General features: G+C 49.8%; 8 protein-coding genes across 8 annotated transcripts; 4 read left to right on the plus strand and 4 right to left on the minus strand.

Moving 5' to 3' along the window:
- Positions 1 to 231: 231 nt before the first annotated feature.
- MAM_03725 (eukaryotic ribosome biogenesis protein 1) lies at positions 232 to 2,564 on the plus strand (the record flags this gene model as incomplete). Its single annotated transcript, XM_040822524.1, has 2 exons — positions 232 to 876; positions 933 to 2,564. The coding sequence occupies 2 exons, from the start codon at positions 232 to 234 to the stop codon at positions 2,562 to 2,564; spliced, it is 2,277 nt and encodes a 758-aa protein (XP_040679667.1).
- A 350-nt stretch (positions 2,565 to 2,914) lies between these two features.
- Positions 2,915 to 4,750, minus strand: MAM_03726 (Stress-responsive protein Ish1; the record flags this gene model as incomplete). Its single annotated transcript, XM_040822525.1, has 3 exons — positions 2,915 to 4,092; positions 4,169 to 4,531; positions 4,663 to 4,750. 3 exons carry the CDS (start codon positions 4,748 to 4,750, stop codon positions 2,915 to 2,917), a joined length of 1,629 nt encoding a protein of 542 aa, XP_040679668.1.
- A 1,302-nt stretch (positions 4,751 to 6,052) lies between these two features.
- On the minus strand, positions 6,053 to 7,701 carry MAM_03727 (26S protease regulatory subunit 6A; the record flags this gene model as incomplete). The annotated part of the gene is made up of 4 exons (XM_040822526.1): positions 6,053 to 6,073; positions 6,131 to 6,765; positions 6,904 to 7,319; positions 7,391 to 7,701. The coding sequence occupies 4 exons, from the start codon at positions 7,699 to 7,701 to the stop codon at positions 6,053 to 6,055; spliced, it is 1,383 nt and encodes a 460-aa protein (XP_040679669.1).
- Positions 7,702 to 8,620: 919 nt separating this feature from the next.
- On the plus strand, positions 8,621 to 9,196 carry MAM_03728 (uncharacterized protein; the record flags this gene model as incomplete). The annotated part of the gene is made up of 1 exon (XM_040822527.1): positions 8,621 to 9,196. One exon carries the CDS (start codon positions 8,621 to 8,623, stop codon positions 9,194 to 9,196), a length of 576 nt encoding a protein of 191 aa, XP_040679670.1.
- A 2,234-nt stretch (positions 9,197 to 11,430) lies between these two features.
- MAM_03729 (uncharacterized protein) lies at positions 11,431 to 11,658 on the minus strand (the record flags this gene model as incomplete). The annotated part of the gene is made up of 1 exon (XM_040822528.1): positions 11,431 to 11,658. One exon carries the CDS (start codon positions 11,656 to 11,658, stop codon positions 11,431 to 11,433), a length of 228 nt encoding a protein of 75 aa, XP_040679671.1.
- Positions 11,659 to 11,724: 66 nt separating this feature from the next.
- On the minus strand, positions 11,725 to 13,869 carry MAM_03730 (RNA ligase, T4 RnlA-like protein; the record flags this gene model as incomplete). The annotated part of the gene is made up of 1 exon (XM_040822529.1): positions 11,725 to 13,869. The coding sequence occupies one exon, from the start codon at positions 13,867 to 13,869 to the stop codon at positions 11,725 to 11,727; it is 2,145 nt and encodes a 714-aa protein (XP_040679672.1).
- A 739-nt stretch (positions 13,870 to 14,608) lies between these two features.
- Positions 14,609 to 15,265, plus strand: MAM_03731 (ankyrin repeat-containing protein; the record flags this gene model as incomplete). The annotated part of the gene is made up of 1 exon (XM_040822530.1): positions 14,609 to 15,265. The coding sequence occupies one exon, from the start codon at positions 14,609 to 14,611 to the stop codon at positions 15,263 to 15,265; it is 657 nt and encodes a 218-aa protein (XP_040679673.1).
- A 2,113-nt stretch (positions 15,266 to 17,378) lies between these two features.
- Positions 17,379 to 18,991, plus strand: MAM_03732 (RNA methylase family protein; the record flags this gene model as incomplete). Its single annotated transcript, XM_040822531.1, has 4 exons — positions 17,379 to 17,492; positions 17,552 to 18,399; positions 18,484 to 18,689; positions 18,831 to 18,991. The coding sequence occupies 4 exons, from the start codon at positions 17,379 to 17,381 to the stop codon at positions 18,989 to 18,991; spliced, it is 1,329 nt and encodes a 442-aa protein (XP_040679674.1).
- Between the last annotated feature and the right edge of the window lie 287 nt (positions 18,992 to 19,278).

A 19,278-nucleotide genomic window follows, 5' to 3' on the forward strand; every position in this document is an offset into this window, starting at 1 on the left:
ACTTAATTTTAAGAGGAAAAAAAAAAGTGCATGGCAAATGAAAACCTTAGGGGCGTATATACTTTTACTTGAAATTTTTGAGCTGTAAATTGCTTCTCCTGAGGTCCCCACTTCGCCAATACGATAAGATAAGATAAAAAAAAATACTAATCCGAGAGCGCAACCGCAAAGGAGAGAGGCGGCGATCCAAGCAACAAAGGTCCTTGAACCAGTATTCGACTACAGTGCTCAATGGCTCTTCGTGAGAACCGCAAGAGGAAAGATCTCCAGGTACCTGATGAGACGTCTGACTCAGAGTTTGATGATGGCATGCTGGACGGAGTCTTGTCACAGAGCGACGATGAGTCGAGGGACGAAAGCACCGACTTGGAAGACTTCGACTCAGAACCGGATGAAAGCCAAAGCGATGTCGAAGGCGACTCTGTCGACAACGACCTTAGGCTAGATGATGCAGAAACGGTCGACGCTGTTCTCGACTCGGAAGTGAAAGGAGAAGGTCGTCAAACCCTTCCTCTCTACCAATTCAGGATCAAAGCCAACAACGGGGAGCACTCGGAGTATGATGAGATCGACCCCGTCTATGATAGCGACGATACGGACGCCCAAGGGCCAGCAAACACCATCGGTAACGTTCCACTGTCCTTCTACGACTCCTACCCACACATTGGCTATGACATCAATGGGAAGAAGATCATGCGCCCTGCCACGGGGGAGGCCCTCGATGCTTTGTTGGACAGTATAGAACTTCCGAAGGGTTGGACTGGCTTGATGGATCCCGAGACAGGCAAGCCGTTGAATCTCAGCCAGGATGAGCTGGAACTCCTTCGCCGACTGCAGCTGGGCGAGGTTCCTGAAGAAGGCTATGACCCTTACCCGGTAAGCTTCTTTGAGCCCAAGCACGTCCTGCTCCACAGACTGACAGTGACTCGCAGGACCTGATCCCATATTTCACCAGCATCGAAGAGAAAATGCCTCTCAGCGCGGCTCCTGAACCAAAAAGAAGATTCATCCCTTCCAAGCACGAAGCTAAGCGAGTTGCCCAGCTCGTTCGGGCCATCAAAGACGGTCGTGTTCTCCCCTATAAGCCGCATGATGCCAAAGCGAAAGATGAGGAGGGTGAGGAAGGAGAGTTACATTATGACATCTGGGCCAACGAGGAGTCCAGAGACCACCACGTCATGAACATACCCGCTCCCAAGCTGCCTCCCCCCGGACACGATTCAAGCTACAACCCACCACAGGAATATCTGCCCACTGCCGAGGAGAGAAAGGCTTGGGAAGGCACGGATCCTGAGGAAAGAGAAAAGGAGTACCTTCCCGCCAGATTTGACGCCTTGCGAAAAGTTCCCGCTTATGCCCAGTTAGTCAAGGAACGGTTCGAGAGGTGTCTGGACCTTTACTTGGCGCCAAGGGTTCGCAAGAACAGGCTGAATATCGATCCCAACTCACTGCTCCCTAAACTCCCGCGATCAGAAGAGCTTAAACCTTTTCCGACCATGTGCCAAGCCATCTTCAAGGGCCATGAAGGCCGTGTGCGGTCGGTGGCCTTGAGTCCAGACGGCGAGTGGCTTGCATCGGGTGGTGACGATGGTACAGTGCGCCTCTGGGCTATCAATGGCCACCAAGAGTGGATAGCCAGGCTGAGTTCCGAGGACGCGGTCGACTGTATTCGATGGCGTCCAAGCAGAGAAACCTTTATTATTGCTGCGGCAGCAGGGGAGAGCTTGTTCTTCATGGTGCCCCCCGTCTGCGGCGATACCATGGAGCAGGCGAGCCGGGCGGTTCTTGATACGGGATTTGGGTACGCGGCATCCTTCGGAGCCGGTTCCGGAGTCGACAGCAGGGCCAGGGAGTCTTCTGCAAAATGGTCAAGGCCTGGGTCCAAGCTCGAGGACGCGGGCGTCTTGCTCCAGGCTACTGTCAAGGCAGCTGTCAAGACGCTGAACTGGCACAGGCGTGGCGACTTCCTCTGTTCCGTCTCCACAGCGGGAGAAAGAAGCTCCGTGGCCATTCACACTCTCTCGAGACATTTGAGCCAGATTCCCTTTCGTCGACTGCCTGGCCTTGCGCAAACCGCTCAGTTCCATCCCTCGCGACCCTTGTTTTTCGTTGCGACACAGAGAATGATCCGGTGCTACGATCTTCGGAGGCAGGAACTTGTGAAAGTAGTGCAACCCGGAGCCCGGTGGATCTCCTCATTTGATATACATCCTGGGGGCGATAATCTCATAGTGGGTTCATACGATCGCAGGCTGCTGTGGCATGATTTGGATCTCTCGAGCCGGCCATACAAGACGATGAGATTTCACAGCGAAGCTATTCGCGCAGTCAAGTATCACCGTAACCTGCCGCTGTTTGCAGATGCTAGTGACGATGGGTCTCTTCAGATCTTTCACGGCAAGGTTGTTAGCGATCTGATGGAGAACTCGACCATTGTTCCGGTCAAGATGCTCAAGGGCCATGTAGTCGTTAGTAAGCTGGGCGTCATCGATATTGACTGGCACCCACGACATCCGTGGTGCTTAAGTGCTGGAGCAGATGGCACTTGTAGATTATGGACGTGATTAAATTCCATTGGCATAGAACTATCGCGCAAAAGGAGAATCGCATACCAGGAAATTACAAGGCATTGTCTGTTGATATGCGGCATGATCCACAATATGATGGGGAGAGATAGTCCTCGTTTTGCTTTGTGACCGGAATGTAGTCAGTCGTTGGCTCAGAAGGTCAATGGCTAAAAAATACATGTGTCAGAGCTTATCACACCATGCTCAAGCTCCATAAAAACGAGTAATTTTCCTGCAGAGAGAGAGTCCATCGTGCATTACGTTACATCCACAATGACTTACTACCAATCAATAATTCCCCTGTACAATCAGCCAACCACACAATCCACTGGGTGCCCTATCTACATTTACAATTCTCCTTTCGCGTCCTGTACCTTTTCCTGTGCTGCTTCGCTCCCTAATCTAAGCTGGTCCAGTGTCCATTTCCACGCTTGCGCTGCAGCATCTCCTATTTTTGCGAATACAGTACCGGACGGCGACGACGTACCAAACTTGAAATACGTTGACTGTTGACGAGCCAATGCCTTAAGCTCTTCCAACCCGGAGCCTTGTGGCACCGGGACACCACAGCTGTCTAGGTATGCCTTCAGCTCTGAGCGAGTCCAAGAGTCGAAAGCGGCCTTCTCAACGGACGCGGTAGCCGAGGAGAGGTAGCTGGTAACCGAGGCAAACCGACTTCCGCCAGCTGACGAGGCCGATGAATAAGCAGAAGCCGCAGCGCTGATAAGCTCTTCCCGCGTAGCATCTTTCTTCTGGGCAGCCCGTTTGGCGACAGCGTCACCATTCTCCGCCAGATATTGCTTTAGGTTTGCGAAACTGAAGTCGTCGAATGACCATGCCTGCCAGCCCGATGCCGCTTTGTGGGCATGCTTTCGAACAAGAGCTCGTAAATGATCTACGTCAGAAGTCTGAGGCACCGGGACCCCACGAGCATCCAAATACGCCTTCAGGCGACTTTCCGACCACTTGGCCGTTGCTTGGTTAAAGGCGTCCGCGGCCGCGAGAGAGGCACTGTCAGTGGCTCGGGCATACTCGTTTCGCGCATTAGAAGTGGCAGCTCCGAACTGGGAGCTCGCCTTTGCTCGAACATTGTCCCCTAAAATATCGGCTCGGTGCTTGCGAACCAAGGCACGGAGCTCGTTCTCTTTCGTGCCTTGCGGAACGGGGATGTTATTCTTGTCGCAAAATTCCTTCAGTTGAGATTCACCCCAGGCATCGATTATCATGTCTGTCAGGGTGGCGTACGCTGCTCGTGCGCTTGCACTTGCACTCGCAGCCTCCTGCTGGGCTTTTAAGTATGCCAGCCTAGAATTTCGGCGGACGGCAGCAACAAGTTTGTCGCGAGTTGAGGGCTGGGGAGCCGGAATGCCGTATTTATCAAGCCATGCCTTGAAATCGGATTCGCTCCAGGCTCCGTAGAGCCAGTCACCAGGGTATGCGGCCGTTTCGCCCATCTTCTTGGCCACCGTCTCATACCCAAGCCGAGCTTTTTGCAGAAGAGTATCCCTGTGACGTGGTTGCGGCACTTTACAACCCCACGTCGCATGCGTTAGTTCAATGTCGATTAAAAAAAGTGGGATGAGAATGTGTGGCCTCCTTACCTGGAATACCATGCTCGTCGCAAAACGCTTTCAGTTGACTCTCCGACCAGCTATCTAGAATCCATTCTTTGGTGTTGGCCCACGCCTGTCGCGCGACCTCCTCGGATTCGTACCAGTTCACTTTGACTTGCGAAATGAGGCTGTCCTTGGATTCCTCGGCAGCCGCATGAAGGTCTTGTCCCCTTTCGCGCAAGTAGGTGCTCAGTCGGGCAGCATCCCAGCTTTGATATGGTTGCACAATGACGTTGTTCCAGTGTTTTTGAACTAGCGTCTCCAAGTCTTTTCGGTCTGATGCCTTTGGATAGGGAATATCATTGTCAGACAGCCAACGCTCAAGTTCCGTCTGGTGCCATTTGTTATATACTGTGCGACGAGGCAAAATATTAGTTTGAATTCAGACTCGTGTAGACGCACAGAACGATAAGCGACAATGTGAGGGGAAAAGCCCAGCGAACGTCAACGTGGGTGCATTCAAGCATACTCGTTGTGCCTACCTGCTTTGGAACCTGGAAACCAGCTGCTGCTTGCAGTGGCCCCTAAAAAACCCAAGGCAGCTGTGAGGAGGACCTCGGAAATCTTCATTATACCAACGTTGTGTCGTGGAGAAACCGAATGAAATTGTAGCAAGCGTCTGTCTTGCGGTGGTATGCAAGAGAAAAGAGGAAGAGTGTCGTTTCGGTGTAACGATGGAGGTGGCCTGGGCAACATTACGAAGTCATGGCACTTATATACCGGGGGTGGGGAAAGAGTTACCCTTGCAAACTGGATGACGACGTGGGGAGTTGTTCTAGTGGGTGCAACAAGCTGCAGGCATAAGGCATGGATGAGCAGGGCTGGCGTATCCATCACGTCACTACTTTCGGCTTCTGATCTACATGCCGACTGCACAATCCTGCTTGGACCTCGTAGCAGCAACACCTGGCTACGTCAACGGACACCCGAATTAGCACAACGACCTTCGAAATGTTTACAAGGGAATGATGTAGTTACTCGGTAGCTATCAGAACCATTCCCGGGCAAACTTTTGCTTGGAGAACCACCAGACACTTTTAATGCGCGTTACATTGCGGCTAGTACTTGACACAAGGCAGTTCCCATATTGGCACCAATTAGTTATTCGATGCCTCTGCCCGAAGAGGAGCTGTGTGACCACCTTACCATGACACTTGTTTTTATCTACTTTTGCCTGGCTTTATGCGACCTGCAGAATTCCACCTGGTAAGTTGCGGACGGGAAGGGGAAGTTCCTGCCACAGTGACGTAGTAGATTGGAGGCTCCACCCTCTTTCTTTCAGCCTTAGGCATGACGAGGTGGCCTCGCATACGTTGGATATTGAGATCATCCAAGACATGTGAATTAAAAACTTGGCACCTGTACCGACCCGGAATCGATTCATCCATTTGGGTTTGGTGAGTAGAAGATGCAGCCATACCTTAGAAGAGGCGGGGGAAGGGGGCACGTCGTAGCAGAGGACGCCGAGTACCATGCAGGCAGTATCAGTGAGAGATGCATTGACGCATTAGCTAAACCGCCCCACGTGAGGCATCGCACAAGCGTTACCGGAGACGATCAGCAACGCATTATACCTTGACGGTTGGGCGGCAAGTAACGGGATGGAAATGCATGACCACGGGAGTCTTCAGTCATAGCACTTTTATGGGCACACCCCAACACAACGAATACAAAGTCAAATATTATGCATGGAGAATTCCCTGTATAGGCTTTTGAACGAGCTGCCATTAACAGCAGTACTAGTGATACAAGATACCCAATAATATATCCGTCCTCACTGTCTGCCAAGTTATATATCGCGGCATCTAGAGTTTCGGTGCGTTTCCGGGAGACCCAGCTTGCCGTTCCCTTTTGTGAGCGAGGGCGCGGCACTTAGGCGTAAAAGTTGACAGTCTACCATATTATTAGCCATGTGTCTCTCAGTAATGGCGATGCCGGATTGAAACTCACGTCTTTTTTTTTGGCTTGCACTTCAGCGATGGCATCAACATAGTGCTCATGGCCAATCTTGTTCTTTCCTGACCGCAAGGCTATCATGCCAGCCTCTACACACACAGCTTTAAGCATTGCTCCTCCAAACTCGTCGGTGCTCCTCGCAAGCTCACCCCAGTTGACACCAGGGTCCACCTTCATCTTTCGGGAGTGGATTTTGAGAATTTGGGCTCTGGCCTCTTCGTTGGGCAGCGGAAACTCGATTTTTCGGTCGAGACGCCCGGATCGAAGCAAAGCTGGATCAAGCACATCAACACGATTTGTTGCTGCCAGAACTTTGATGCGGTCATCCGACGCGAAGCCATCCAATTGGTTTAGAAGCTCGAGCATAGTCCTTTGGACTTCACGGTCACCGCTCTTCTCGCTGTCAAATCTCTTTGTGCCGACAGCATCAAGTTCATCGATGAATATGATGGCTGGGGCCTTCTCTTTTGCCAAGGCAAAGCAATCTCGAACTAGCTTGGCGCCATCACCGATGAACATCTGGACGAGCTGTGGTCCCGCCAATTTTAAAAACGTAGCATCGGTTTGCGCCGCACATGCTCTTGCCAACAACGTCTTTCCAGTACCAGGAGGGCCGTACATCAGAGCACCTGGAAAAATAAATATGTTAGTTGAGCTTCTGCTAGACGCGTAGACGTGTAGACTCGATCGTCGTACAACCCTGAACTGGAAGCGGGAAAAGCTGACGGCAGGCCCAGGAAAGCAAGTAACTATAATGGGCTTCTCACCTTTAGGAGCTTTGATGCCAATCTTTTTGAATCTGTCGGCTTCCTTCATGGGCCACACAATCGCCTCGACCAACTCCTCAATCTGCTTGTCGAGACCGCCAACATCCGTGTATTGCTCTGTGGGCTTTTCATCTACTTCCATCGCCTTCACTCTACTATCATACTCGGCAGGTAGGGTGTCGAGAATAAGGTATGAGTCCTTATTTATTCCTATCAGGTCTCCAGGTTTCAACTGTTCAGAATCCACCAGTCCAATGAGTGGCAGGAAAATTGTTTGTCGGGTAGACGTCTTGATGACGGCCGACTTGCCTACTCGCGTTGCGTCCAGGTCTATATTCGCACCCTCTTCCGAGGATTCAGCCGTGGGATCGAGGTCTAGCAACTCCACAACGTTGCCTACAAGATATGGAAGCTGTCTGCGAAATGAGTTAGAGAGAGGAGTTGTTGATGATGCTAATTTTTTCGCAGCCCTTTGTGCCAAGCGTACCTGTTGTTGGCAATCTTGTCCACGTTGTCTTTGATCTTCTCCCCCATTGCCGCCTTCTCATGTGACAGTCGGGAAAGCTCGCCCTTCATGATTCTGGAATCGTTTTCCAGTAGTCGCTTTCGTGTCAAAACGTCTTGTGTGCTGAGGCCAAGTACCTCGTGGTCCAAGATATCGTCGACATCATCTGCTTTGTCTTTCATCTCCTCGTCTCCGGTCGCCGCCCCCTCCTTGCCTGCATCGGGGTCTCCATTTTTTTTCTTGTCATCTTTGTCTCTGCGATCGAGGTCGTCAAGCTCCTCGAGGGTGGACATGATAGACGTCGTGAACGAACGCGGTCTCACAAGGAGTAGCTCCAAATACTCCCGCTAGCTAACAGTTTCGGCGGGCCTATGGTGGCAACAGAGAATACAGTCCGCAATTCGGGTCAAGTACTAGATAAAGCTTGCGAGAAGTTCTGCGAGCTGGGTTGAGCTGCCAGGTCGGTGAGCCTCGTACACAATGTCAGACGGGGGATGCAAACAGTCCTAGGCAGTCAGTGGAGCGACGCAATCAAAGGCAGCTTCCCAGTAACAAATATAGTTCTACAAGTTAGCACCCTTAGTCAGCAGGCGGCATTTCTGGCAAGTACTGCAAGAGGCAAAGGTCAAAAGTTTATCCGACCCGACTGAATATTTGAAGCTTCGGGCATGAATGTTGTTGAAACGCCAGTTTAGCAGGAAACATTGTATCAACGGAAAAGTAAGTACACATATCCAAAAATGGAGAGATTCCGTAGTGGCCTTTGCTAATACTTTCAGAATGATTTGTGGATTTATTAAAGCAATAAGACCATGCATTAGACTACTGTCCTCAAAACAGAAGCTTTCTAGCCAACGAGCTGAACTATTCAAATCATTCTCAACAACTCCATTTGCAGCGGGAAGTCAAGCGACGATTGATACAGCAAAATTCCGCTCTGGAGACTATGACCCTGTTTCAGCAACAAAACCCGCTAGTGCGAGGCCGATCGAAACGAGAAAGAGTCAATTGATCCGAAGTTATACTTCTCTACTGCGGACGGCGCCATTAATACTGTTCTTCCAGCACAGTAATTTGACGGCCATTGAATGGGCAGCTGTGAGGAGAGAGCTTAAAAGGGCGATTGATGCGGTGCCGAGGCCTAGCCAAGCTCCTGGCCGAGTCTTCACAGAGCTTTCTTCACGGATGCAGTTACAGGTCGTGCGAACAAACATGTTCAGTGTTGCATTAAGGATTTTCGAGTTTCACGACCCGCAAGCTTCCAAAAACGCAGTCTCTGTGCAGGTGGCAAGCCACGGACATCCAGCACATGATCTCTCGGAAATGGCATACAAGGCAATTCGTGAAGCCACTGTTCCAGCTGACTCTGTCTTTGCGCAACTCCAGCCGCTCATGGTTGGCCCTATTGCTGCACTTGTTTTACCAGCAGTTTCACCGGCACATCTTGCAGCTGCATTAACTGTACTATCGCCTGTTCCTGGGGTATTTCCCGCACCGACTCGAAAAAAGAGCCCCGGGTATCACGATCCTATTTGCCAGAGTGGCCTTGCGAAGCTTATGTTGGTAGGGGGTCGTATCGAAGGCAAAGTGTTTGATCAGGCCGGGGTCAATTGGGTGGGCGGTATTGCAGATGGAGTGGATGGCTTGCGAGCACAGCTTGTCAACATTTTGCACGGAGCTGGCCTTGGTGTTACGGCCGCCCTCGATGGCAGCAGTCGGAATATATGGCTTGCTCTTCAGAGCAGGAGGCTACAATTGGATTGCGGCGGCGACAATTCGCAACAGTGAATGCGCTCCTCTGACACCAGCGCTGCTAAAGTCCTAGGTACTAAATTAAGTACCTAGGTAAGTACTTAAGGTACTTAGGTATCTACTGTTGGTACGTGCCTCCATTAGGTACTTCAGTAGGTGCCTAGCCGGGCATGTATTGAAATGACAAGTGTTTTACCGGTTGGCTGGTAGAAATCTTTGTACTGGTACTAACATTCATATCTGCATTTATACATGACTCCCTCGCGAAAATGGAGTGATGTGTTATTGCCTTGGACCATTAATTGTGAGATAAGCCAAAAACGAGGCGCTGTCTTGCCTGCGGTCGATAATATCAAGTACTTTAGCTGCTGCGTTGTTATAGTCTGAGTAATGCTCGACCTACACCTCTTTGTTGACTACCTACTTACTTAAGTACTTAAGTATATAGTGCCAGATGAGCGAGCTTAGGGCAGCTTGTTCATTCCGTACCCTTTTGGCTCAATGGTCGAGGCCAGAGGGCCGTCCGGCACACCACCGGGGATGACTGCGGCTGGCACCTGCTATGGCTCCTTGAGCTAAGTCCATCACATGCGTCGAAAGTGTGCCGAGAAGTCGGTAGCCTGATAGGCCCCATAATGGAGTGACGAAGTTGAGTGTATTCCTCCGTATCTGGGCCCCACCACATAGCTGCGACCAGCACCAGACCATTTACTTACATGGGTAAGTACTTACTTAAGTACTTACCTAGGGCAATACCTGACAGTGCGGAGACGTATCTGTGAGGTACCTAAATGCCACCTACCAGAAGAACTCGTAGAGCGTTTTCAGGAGACATCCGCGAAACACCTGCCAGCACACGGCTTTCCAGGAGCCGTAACGCAGTTGAACACCATTCCAGTGATACAGCACTGTAAGAGAAGAGCCAGTTCTGACCCTCTTCCGTCACATATGTGCACTTGGGCGAACTTCTTGAAGCGGGTGAAGTTGCCGGTACTTGTAAGTCTTGCGTGCCTAAGTTAAGCATAGATCAAGTTCAAGTTGGGACTCACTTGCGGGTATGAGCATCTAATTTATCCGTGTTAGCAGTTTAGATCAATTTGATACATCCGAGACGTCGTTAGGTATTTGAGGAAAACGCCCTTCAAGTGGTGATCAGATTCACAACAAGCTCTCTCCTCGCCGAGGAACAATCCTCGGGCCACGTGGCCACGATGGATTTCGCTCCATATCAATCCTCTCCGCCTGAACACTCTCGTGTTGCCTCGCCTGAATTTAATTCATCCTCCCCTCGGCAATCACAGGATGCTGCCTCAAGACGCCCCTTCTCGCCGGGCAGTACTCGAAGCCCTCCACCGCTCCAACATCCCCAACCACAACGGACTTGGGCAAGTCCTGAAGGACAAGCTGGCGGGTGGTCAGGCAGTGCCGACGCGGGAACAAATGCGCCTGGCGCGTTTCTTGCTGCCGAAATCAGCGAATTCGACACCAGCATGGGGCTCCGTCTTGATTACGAGGCCTGCTTGGCTTATTTGGCACTTCCTCCTCTTGGTGCTGTCGCCCTACTTATTTTGGAGCGCAACAGCGACTATGTTCGGTAAGCTTCCACAAATGAAGCGGGCATATCAGCACACATGGCAAGAGAGGATTTGACAGTAGAACCTAGATTCCATGCATGGCAATCAGCCTTGTTATTCACTGCAATACTGGTGCTCCATCTGTTGTTCTCCTGGTCTCTGTTCTTCACTTGGGTATTCTTGATGTGCGATGTTGCTCTTATTGCTCTACTATCTTTAAGGGCATATCGAGATGCTGAGACTCTGGACAGGTATTGAATCGAGTCCTAGCATATCTCGAACGTCTCATTGTTCCCCCAACTAACATTCTTGCAGATATGAAGTGCCATTTTTTGGGCGCATTGCAAGCCGAATACTGGATGATGAGTAATGGAAAGTAATGGTGCCAGCGAATAAAAGTCTGAATTTTCGAGACTTTCAGTACAATTTGACGGGTTTTCGCGTGAGGCCGTTGATATATGCTTACTGTACCAGATAAGAGCGAGCCGAATATGTAGATGACGAGTAATTCTTTGTTTGATTAACTAAATCTGTCGTGTAAGTGGGTCTAGCTAAGCATGTTCAATTGTAATCGAGAAGAACATATACTTATACATCCTTATGGCAAGACAACCAAATGGGGAGGAGGTGATATTACGGCATACAACTTCAGCTTTTGAGGTTCAATCTTTGACCCTTTGAAATGCCACGACGGTTCTATCTCGAGAGCACACTCCTCACGGTACCTTTCAAGACCGGCTTTTCGCCTAGAATTACCTCGAAAATGTGTTCGCCATCAGCCCCGGCCTCGATCCATTTATCCAGAAGATCATTGCTTTCCCTCGGCTTGACCGCGTTATCCCTAGTTCCCACAGTGATGTGAGCGACTCGGTTCACACACTCCCAGTTGCCTGTATCGTCTAACAAGCGCACTACGACGGCCATGATCCGTTCATCAAAGACAATCTAGTAACAGCAAGAATCAGCTCGGACACAATTCACGGATCAAAATTAGAGCGAGCGTAGACAGAATTTCCGTACCCTTTCCAATAACAGATCACACTCTCCAAGCTGTGATTCCAAGCCGCCTGCTGCTTCCCATACCTCAACATAGCGTTGCCACAGATCGGGGAATTCATTCATGCTTGCCCTGTGCATCAGCGTAACATGAAATCTATTCGGTATCCTCCTGGTCTGTTTCAGTTGCCTGTAGAACCGGGACGCATGTGGGGGAGCACTGCTGAACGCTTGTTCCAGGACGCGATTGACTTTGTCGTTGACAACATCCACAGACATGTACTCTAACCTCCGATTCTTTTTGGAATCATTCTCCGTTGCTCTTGCTTGTGTTCTGCGACTGATATCGGGTCGGTAACCAAGTGCAGTTTGGATTGCTGCATCATATTCCTCAGAGGACGGGATTGCTTTGATAAGATTGGGAAAGTGTTGCTTCAATCGGCTCACAGTGGTCTCTAGGTTTTGCCGGCTACCTACTACAGGGTCTAGGTCAATAACAACGTCAAACCCGTCGTCTGGACGGGCATATGGTATGCAAGGCTCAAATCTTTTGATGAAGCCATCCATTACTCCTATGAACTTTTCTTTGTCGCTCGCGGCATGTATTGTCTGATGGTTGTCGCCACGTGCCAAGACTCGGGCCCGGGTGACACTCCGAATCTTCTCCATCGACTCGATATCGTGTCTAAAGTTGAGGCAGACCAGCTTGGCTTCAGTATGCTGCAGCTTCACATCCGTTATAAGTTGCTTCCTCTCGATCTTCGTTGCGTTGTTTCGGTCAGCAAATACAACGGAATGGCCTTCCAGCTGATCCAGGACGGCTTTCGTAAATCGAGGGGGGCGGCCCTTGCCAGTTATGTTGTCGTTCTGGATGTGACCCCATCCCAAGAGATGCGACATGGCCAAGGCTATCGTGGTCTTGCCGCAGCCTATGGTGGCGACTGGGCATAGAATAACGTTTCTCGTAACTTCCGGCATAACAATAGGCTCTGAGTCGTCCAAGAATGCCGCTTCATGGCCATTGATATTTTTGAACTTGAGGAAATCTTCACGCAGGGCAATAATACCATGGTTTTGGTTATACAACTTTCCAAGGTTCGGATCAGCAGCCAGACGCTTGCGAGCATACAGCAGGTACTCCTCGGTGATCTTGTGGTGTTTCTTGAACTTTGGTGGTTTTCCCGCGATCAGTGCTTTTGTGCATTCCCTCCATTGCCGATACATCAAGTATGGCTCTTCAAACTTGCATTTGAAAAACCAATCTTGGTAGGGTCTCGTGGCTGGATCAGTGCTCATTTTGCATCGAATAACAAATCCTTCTATCTCTCTTCCGTCGTGCGATCCTGACTGTGCAATGTCATCCAGGAATGTCTTTACTTCCTGAACATCTTCCATTGCCGTGAATCCCGTTTTGATAAAACCCCAGTCATCTGCAAATTTCTGCACGGCCGTGCTAGGGTATGTAACGAATTCAGGGAGATTGAGATTGATCCCGTGGAGATACAGACCAGCCTTATCAGAGTTATATGCCAAAACATGTTCCTCAAACGAATCATCACAGAGTTCGGCAACTGCGGTCACGTTGCGGCTTCGAAGCTCTCTAGCTAGATCTTCTTTGGTTCTGCCAATAGCTGAGAGTTGTTTCTCTATGCGTCGCTCGCCTGCGGTGGCATGGCTGACTTGAATATCATCTCGGTCACCTGTCGAGTGTTTGCTGCAGACCAAGAGTCTATCATTGTCAAGTCCGGATACAAATATAATGCACCCATTTTCCTTCAGCGTGAGCTCATACGGGGGAATTGTCTTGGCAATAATGTTTTCCCATTGCGTTTCTGGCACTTCATTGATATTAAAAAACTTATCGTAGCCTCTGACGGCAATTTCAGGACGCTGCCGCGCTGTTTGGGGAGTGGTGAAGAGGCCTCTGGCGTACGTGGGAAGATCTGGTCGCTTATAATCCCAATCCTGTAATTTCCATGAATCAATTTTGATCCCGTTTGATGAACCTTTGACCTGGAAACTTGTCTTCTTGATAGCAAAACCGCCGCGTCGCTTCTCTTTTCGTGCCAATTCTAGGGCATCGAGCATGCGGGAGACATCATCGGTATCTTGAGGTATGTATGGCGCAGCTGACGCCATATTTCCTGAACTTGTGGAAGCGATGTCAAAGCCCTATTAGTGTCGCATAAAATAGTCTTCCACTGAGTGAGAGGACAAGAGCTAGCACGAGGAATCTTAGAATGTAGAAACCAGATCGACCAGAGACAAATGAAACGTGGGAAGCCAATATGACTCGCAGCCTTGACTTATTCTGCTTTGTTGCTGCGTTTTGGCCTTTTGCAGCCTCACAAAACTTGAGGAAGGAATGACTGGGTGCATGGGAACATCAATCTGACAACGGAAGCAGACTTGCGCCGATAACCAGAACTTGCTGCTGAAAATGGGTCATCGCTGCGAAGCCCTCGACTGGGTGGGTCCATAGCACCTAAGTTGACCTCACAGATTTGGCCTTAGGCTCGCCGCGCGCAGCAAGGCCGCCAGGCGTCCGTGTCCCAGGACAAGCTCAGCAGGGGATGCCAGTGCCTAGGAAAAGAGTCACGAATCATTAATCACACATTTAGGCAATCAATTCCAACGAATCAGTACGGATGACTAGAGGACTTGTGCCACCAGATGGCGATCAGATTCAATGTGAAGCCGTCGAGTTAAGTCGATCGGGGCCTCTTCTAAAAGAGAGCCGATGAGTCAAGTTGTGTAAGGAGGTGTGCTGTCCGTCTGACATAATCTGCCTAGCCAATTTCGCAGGGATCAGCCTGATTATGAGTCGCAGCCCTAAGCCATCCTAATAAGTCGTTCACACAACCTAACCACTATCACTATGACACCAAATACATTCCTCCTTGCTGCGGACAACAGTCCTGCATTGCTTTCGCTTCTCCGTGAAAATCCAACCCTAGCAGCTGCGCAAGATGAGCACGGTTATTCTCTCGTTCACGCAGCAGCCAGTTACAATCACCTCGATTTGCTACGAGCTTTGGTTCTCGAATTTCATGTCGATGTTGATGTGAAAGATGAGGATAATGAAACAGCACTTTTCGTTGTCGAAACACTGGAAGCCGCAAAGGTTCTAGTGGAAGAATTGGGGGTTGATACCCGTCACAAAGGAGCTGATGGCTTGACAGCTAGGGAGAAGATTGAATTGGAGGGAGAATTTCCTACGATAGCCGCATATCTGGCGAGCATCGACATCAACCAGCCGAGAAAACAAGTAGAAGCTACTGCCAAGGACTTTGTGGCAGAGGCCAACCGACCTCCACCGCGAGGAATGAAACTCGTTGTCAGCACGATGGATGCAGAGGAGCAGGTCCCTTCCGATATCGACCCAGGCTTCCGTCGTCGCATGGAAGAGTTGGCACAGCGAGATGATTTTTCTGCCCCGTCTGGACAGGCTGATTTGCGGAAACTAGTGGAGGATGCCATTTCAGATCGATATCTAGCGATAGACAGAAATGTGAGACCAAGGCAGACTCAGTAAACTGCCTACCTACTACGTCGTTCAATCTGCCACATGAGATATTGTTCCTCCCGTCCAGGTGGTCGTAGCAAAGCTGATTCGGCATTGGCGCCAACCTGGACGCAGTAAGAGCTGGTCGCGATGATGGATAGCCAACTCTGCTGAGGGCAATCTGCTAGTACATCGCGAGCTAGATCGCGTAACCAATTGCTACCAATAAATCCTTGCCACGTCACTTTGCAGACATTCAGTCGATCAGAAAAGTCACCCGGAACATGGTACCTGGACAGGTAAGAGTCTGTATGGTCTTCCGGCTCAAGTTGCGGGCTGTCAAGTCTGACCATTGACAGCCACTCATATAGGTCAATATCTCGCTCCTCGAAACCCGCATGGTCAACCGCTATCGACGAGGGACTAGTGAGCATTTCAGGCAGGACAAGGGTCTTGCACGAGACTTTCGAAGCGACGCTGCACTGCTGTGTCTGGGTTTGTTGGATGAAATTCTCGTTGAGGGCTGCGGTATATCATGTCAGTACTTGTACTCGATTTCGATAAGACGAAACTAGCGGATTTTTGTAAGGGAACATAGCAGGACAAATGATCAATACGGAGCGGAACTGAGTGTGGTCTTACCCGATCCTGTTTTGAGGCAGAACAGCCATACTAATCGCTCGGTGAAGACAGCGGAACAGGCGTTTAGCAGGCCATTGCCTTTTCTTCCGCAAGGAGACGAGGTTGAGCTGTTTAGATCTACTGATATGACTGTTTTACTTAGCAACATAATACAGCTGGGATGTAGTATTGGACGTCTGCAAAACTCCCTACCGAATTTTGGTTGGCCGTTGCCTCCCCTCTTGTCGATTAACGGCTTGCCCGGGACGCCGGCCCTTTCAAACGTCTCTTTATCCGTGTGAATGGTAAGGATTCCTGTGACATTTCGTTTAGCATGCACTGGTGTTACCATGTTGTTTCGTCATCGTTGCCAACCATTTTTAATAGCATAGCTGCTCGCAAACATCGAGTTTGCCTCACAAAACATTGTTAACTCTTCTGTACTCTCGGTCAATCGACTTACATCCTTTCCGGAGCTGAAGCTTCTACGTACCGTCTCGAATGAGCTGAATGTGTTGTTCCGAGTCCAGCAGTTCGCCAAGGGAAATGGTGGTTCGGTAGAAAATGGGCTGCGTCCCATGCTGTAATATCCTTTCTTGTATGGACTTATACACTTCAACAGGTGCAATTAAGTCAACCTGTGGATTGGTCAGGGTGGTGTAAAATGGTGAGGTTTCGCTCGATCCCTACATTAAATTACCTTTGATATAAAATTTTGAGCCTCAATCGAGATCCATGGATCGATTCGCTGTGACAATTTACCATTCTCAGTTTCTTCGATGTGGCTTATCATGCCCGATGTCATAAGACAAGTGGCCGGTCGGTGCGTGAAGGGACAAGACTGGGCCATTCTGTATGTATCTCTGGTGTTTTCACTGCTTGCTGGCAAGGTCTTCGAGGCGTGGTTTTGTACTGTGTTTGGCTAGTTGAAATCGGACAGAATAAGGACGCGGTGCCAGCGGATGTTGGGGCTTGTATGCCGAATGTGTAGTTACAAGCAACCTTAAGGGTTCAGATGCTCTGGTGTTGGGTCTCTTGCTTTTTTTCAGCCAGGAGCTTCGTGGAGCCTTGTGGTGGTTGACCTGAACCCCTAGATAACACTCTTCGGTGTTCGTTGACTCCCGATGATGGCCGTTGGGTGGCACAAATGTTGGGGAGGCCCCGTCCGTGTTCGATCTCGATTGGTGACGAGCCGTCGCGGCTAGTCCACTTACACAAGGCACCCTGGTGCATCCCCGGGGCAAAAAAAAAACCGACAACCCTAGACTAACCCGTTTGGCGATGTCAAATAGTTTCCAACATCTTTTTGGGAGGCGAGGAAGGAAAGCGATGGTGAGTGAGGTGGACTGCTTGTGTTACTTTTTCGTATTGTGTCATCCAAATACTCGCGCGCTCTGTGGTCGTTTCACTCGCTGCCAGTGGGTTGTTAGTCAAGCGGTCAACAGAAAACGACCAAATCCCGACCTCTGTTCACAAGAGCCGCAGCACACACGTCCAACGATTTGATTCTCCACGACCCAACATGGATTTCCTTATAAAATTCGCACAGGCCCATGAGACTTTCCGAGTGGCAGAGATACAAGCTCTTGCTGTGATTGAAGGTGTCAACTTGGAAATTCTCGACTACAATGGCGATGTCTGTCATGCCACACCTTAATTCCAACCCCATCCCAACCAATGCTGACGCTGCCATAGTCTCCCTTCTGCATTATACGTCTCCATTCATCAAGAGATGCCAGAAAACTGATCAGAAGGTCCATTCTTGCCCAGTCCGCACATGAACTATGGGGAACAGGTGCCACACTTGACGCACTACACCAGTCCGTGAAGCAACGGACTAGCAAACGTTGGACAGAGTACAAATCTGTATCTTTCAAGTTCGACATAGATTCATACCAGGGAGCACACTCGAACAACGAGAGACTATCCACCATCAACACCTTCGACTACCTTCCATTCGAAGGGCCAATTCGCATGTCACAACCTGACGAAACGTTTACAGTGTTCGAACTGTGGCCATTCAACAGTGTTCCCCTAGGAATAGAAAAACCCACCAGGATATACCTGGGGCGTCTTGTTGGAAAGTCGTCGCGGGAAACTGTCCTAAAATTCGACCTGAAGAAGCGAAGCTACGTGTCCACTACTAGCATGGATTCAGAACTCTCGCTCATAACTGCAAATATTGCCCTGGCGGGGCCTGGAAAACTTTTTTACGACCCTTTTGTTGGCACGGGCTCATTCCCAATCGCCTGCGCTTACTTTGGCGCAATGGGATGGGGCAGTGATATAAATGGTAGAAGCATTCGCGGCGAAGGAGGGCCAAAGAGCTTGAAGGGTAACTTCCAGCAGTACGACATTGAAGCGCGACTAGGGGATGTTTTCGCTGCTGATCTCATAAATTCGCCAATCAAGAAAAACAGACAAATATGGGACGGGATAGTCTGTGATCCGCCGTACGGCGTCAGGGAAGGGTTGAGGGTTCTCGGGCTCAAGGATCCTGAAAAGACGCCATGGCTTATTGAACAGGGCAAACAGAATGCTGCGTATGTCCACCACAATTACGCGACGTTCACCCCTGCCGAGTGACACCCGGACTATACGAAGAAAAACCATGCTGACCGTCCCAGCTCGCCTGATTTCGTGCCACCCAAAAAACCATACAGCTTCTTGGTGATGCTGGATGATATCCTTGCTTTTGCAGCAGCCACTCTGGTTGACAATGGGAGATTATCGTTCTGGATGCCCACGGCGAACGATGAGGACCAAGAAATACCCGTGCCCACACACCCGTCGCTTGAAGTGGTGGTAATCTGTGTCCAGAAGTTTAACAAGTGTGAGTCTTTATCTCATCAACCCGTAGGCTCAGTTTACCCCAGTCTATCACAGGCTTGCTTGAACGTTATATTGCTTTTGTGTGTTCCTGGACCAGGATCCATGAATCAAGATTTGATCCATTTTCTGATATGGGCTTTAGGGTCAAGACGACTGATTACTTATAGTCGACTTTCAGACGAAAGAATTTCTGCGGCGGCAGTGGCTGAGTACAAGGCCCGAAAAACAGTCGGTTCAGTCGGCACAACTGTTGACGACCTTAACCCATTTCGGCGCGGATATTTCAGAAAGTTCGAGCCTTGAACATAGAAAAAAGAAGAAAAGAAAGGTAAGAAAGGAGGAAAGAAAACTCAGAAGGCATATTTCCATACCATTTTGGCATTCCTATATGTCAAGTTATCGTCCTTACGCCCCATCCCCAAAACCGCTTATCAATGTACGCTATCCAAGACCCCCGCATATGTTAATGCTTAAAAAAGCCTATAGACTATGAAAAGGAGTGCGTAATTCGTCCCGCAATTGAAGTATAAACCCAGCGAGCCTGGACAAATCCGTGATACAAGGGACTGTACCGAAATGAAAGGTCACCG

The sequence above is a fragment of the Metarhizium album genome (genome assembly GCF_000804445.1).
Source record: "Metarhizium album ARSEF 1941 chromosome Unknown scaffold_7, whole genome shotgun sequence".
NCBI classification, from domain to species: domain Eukaryota; kingdom Fungi; phylum Ascomycota; class Sordariomycetes; order Hypocreales; family Clavicipitaceae; genus Metarhizium; species Metarhizium album.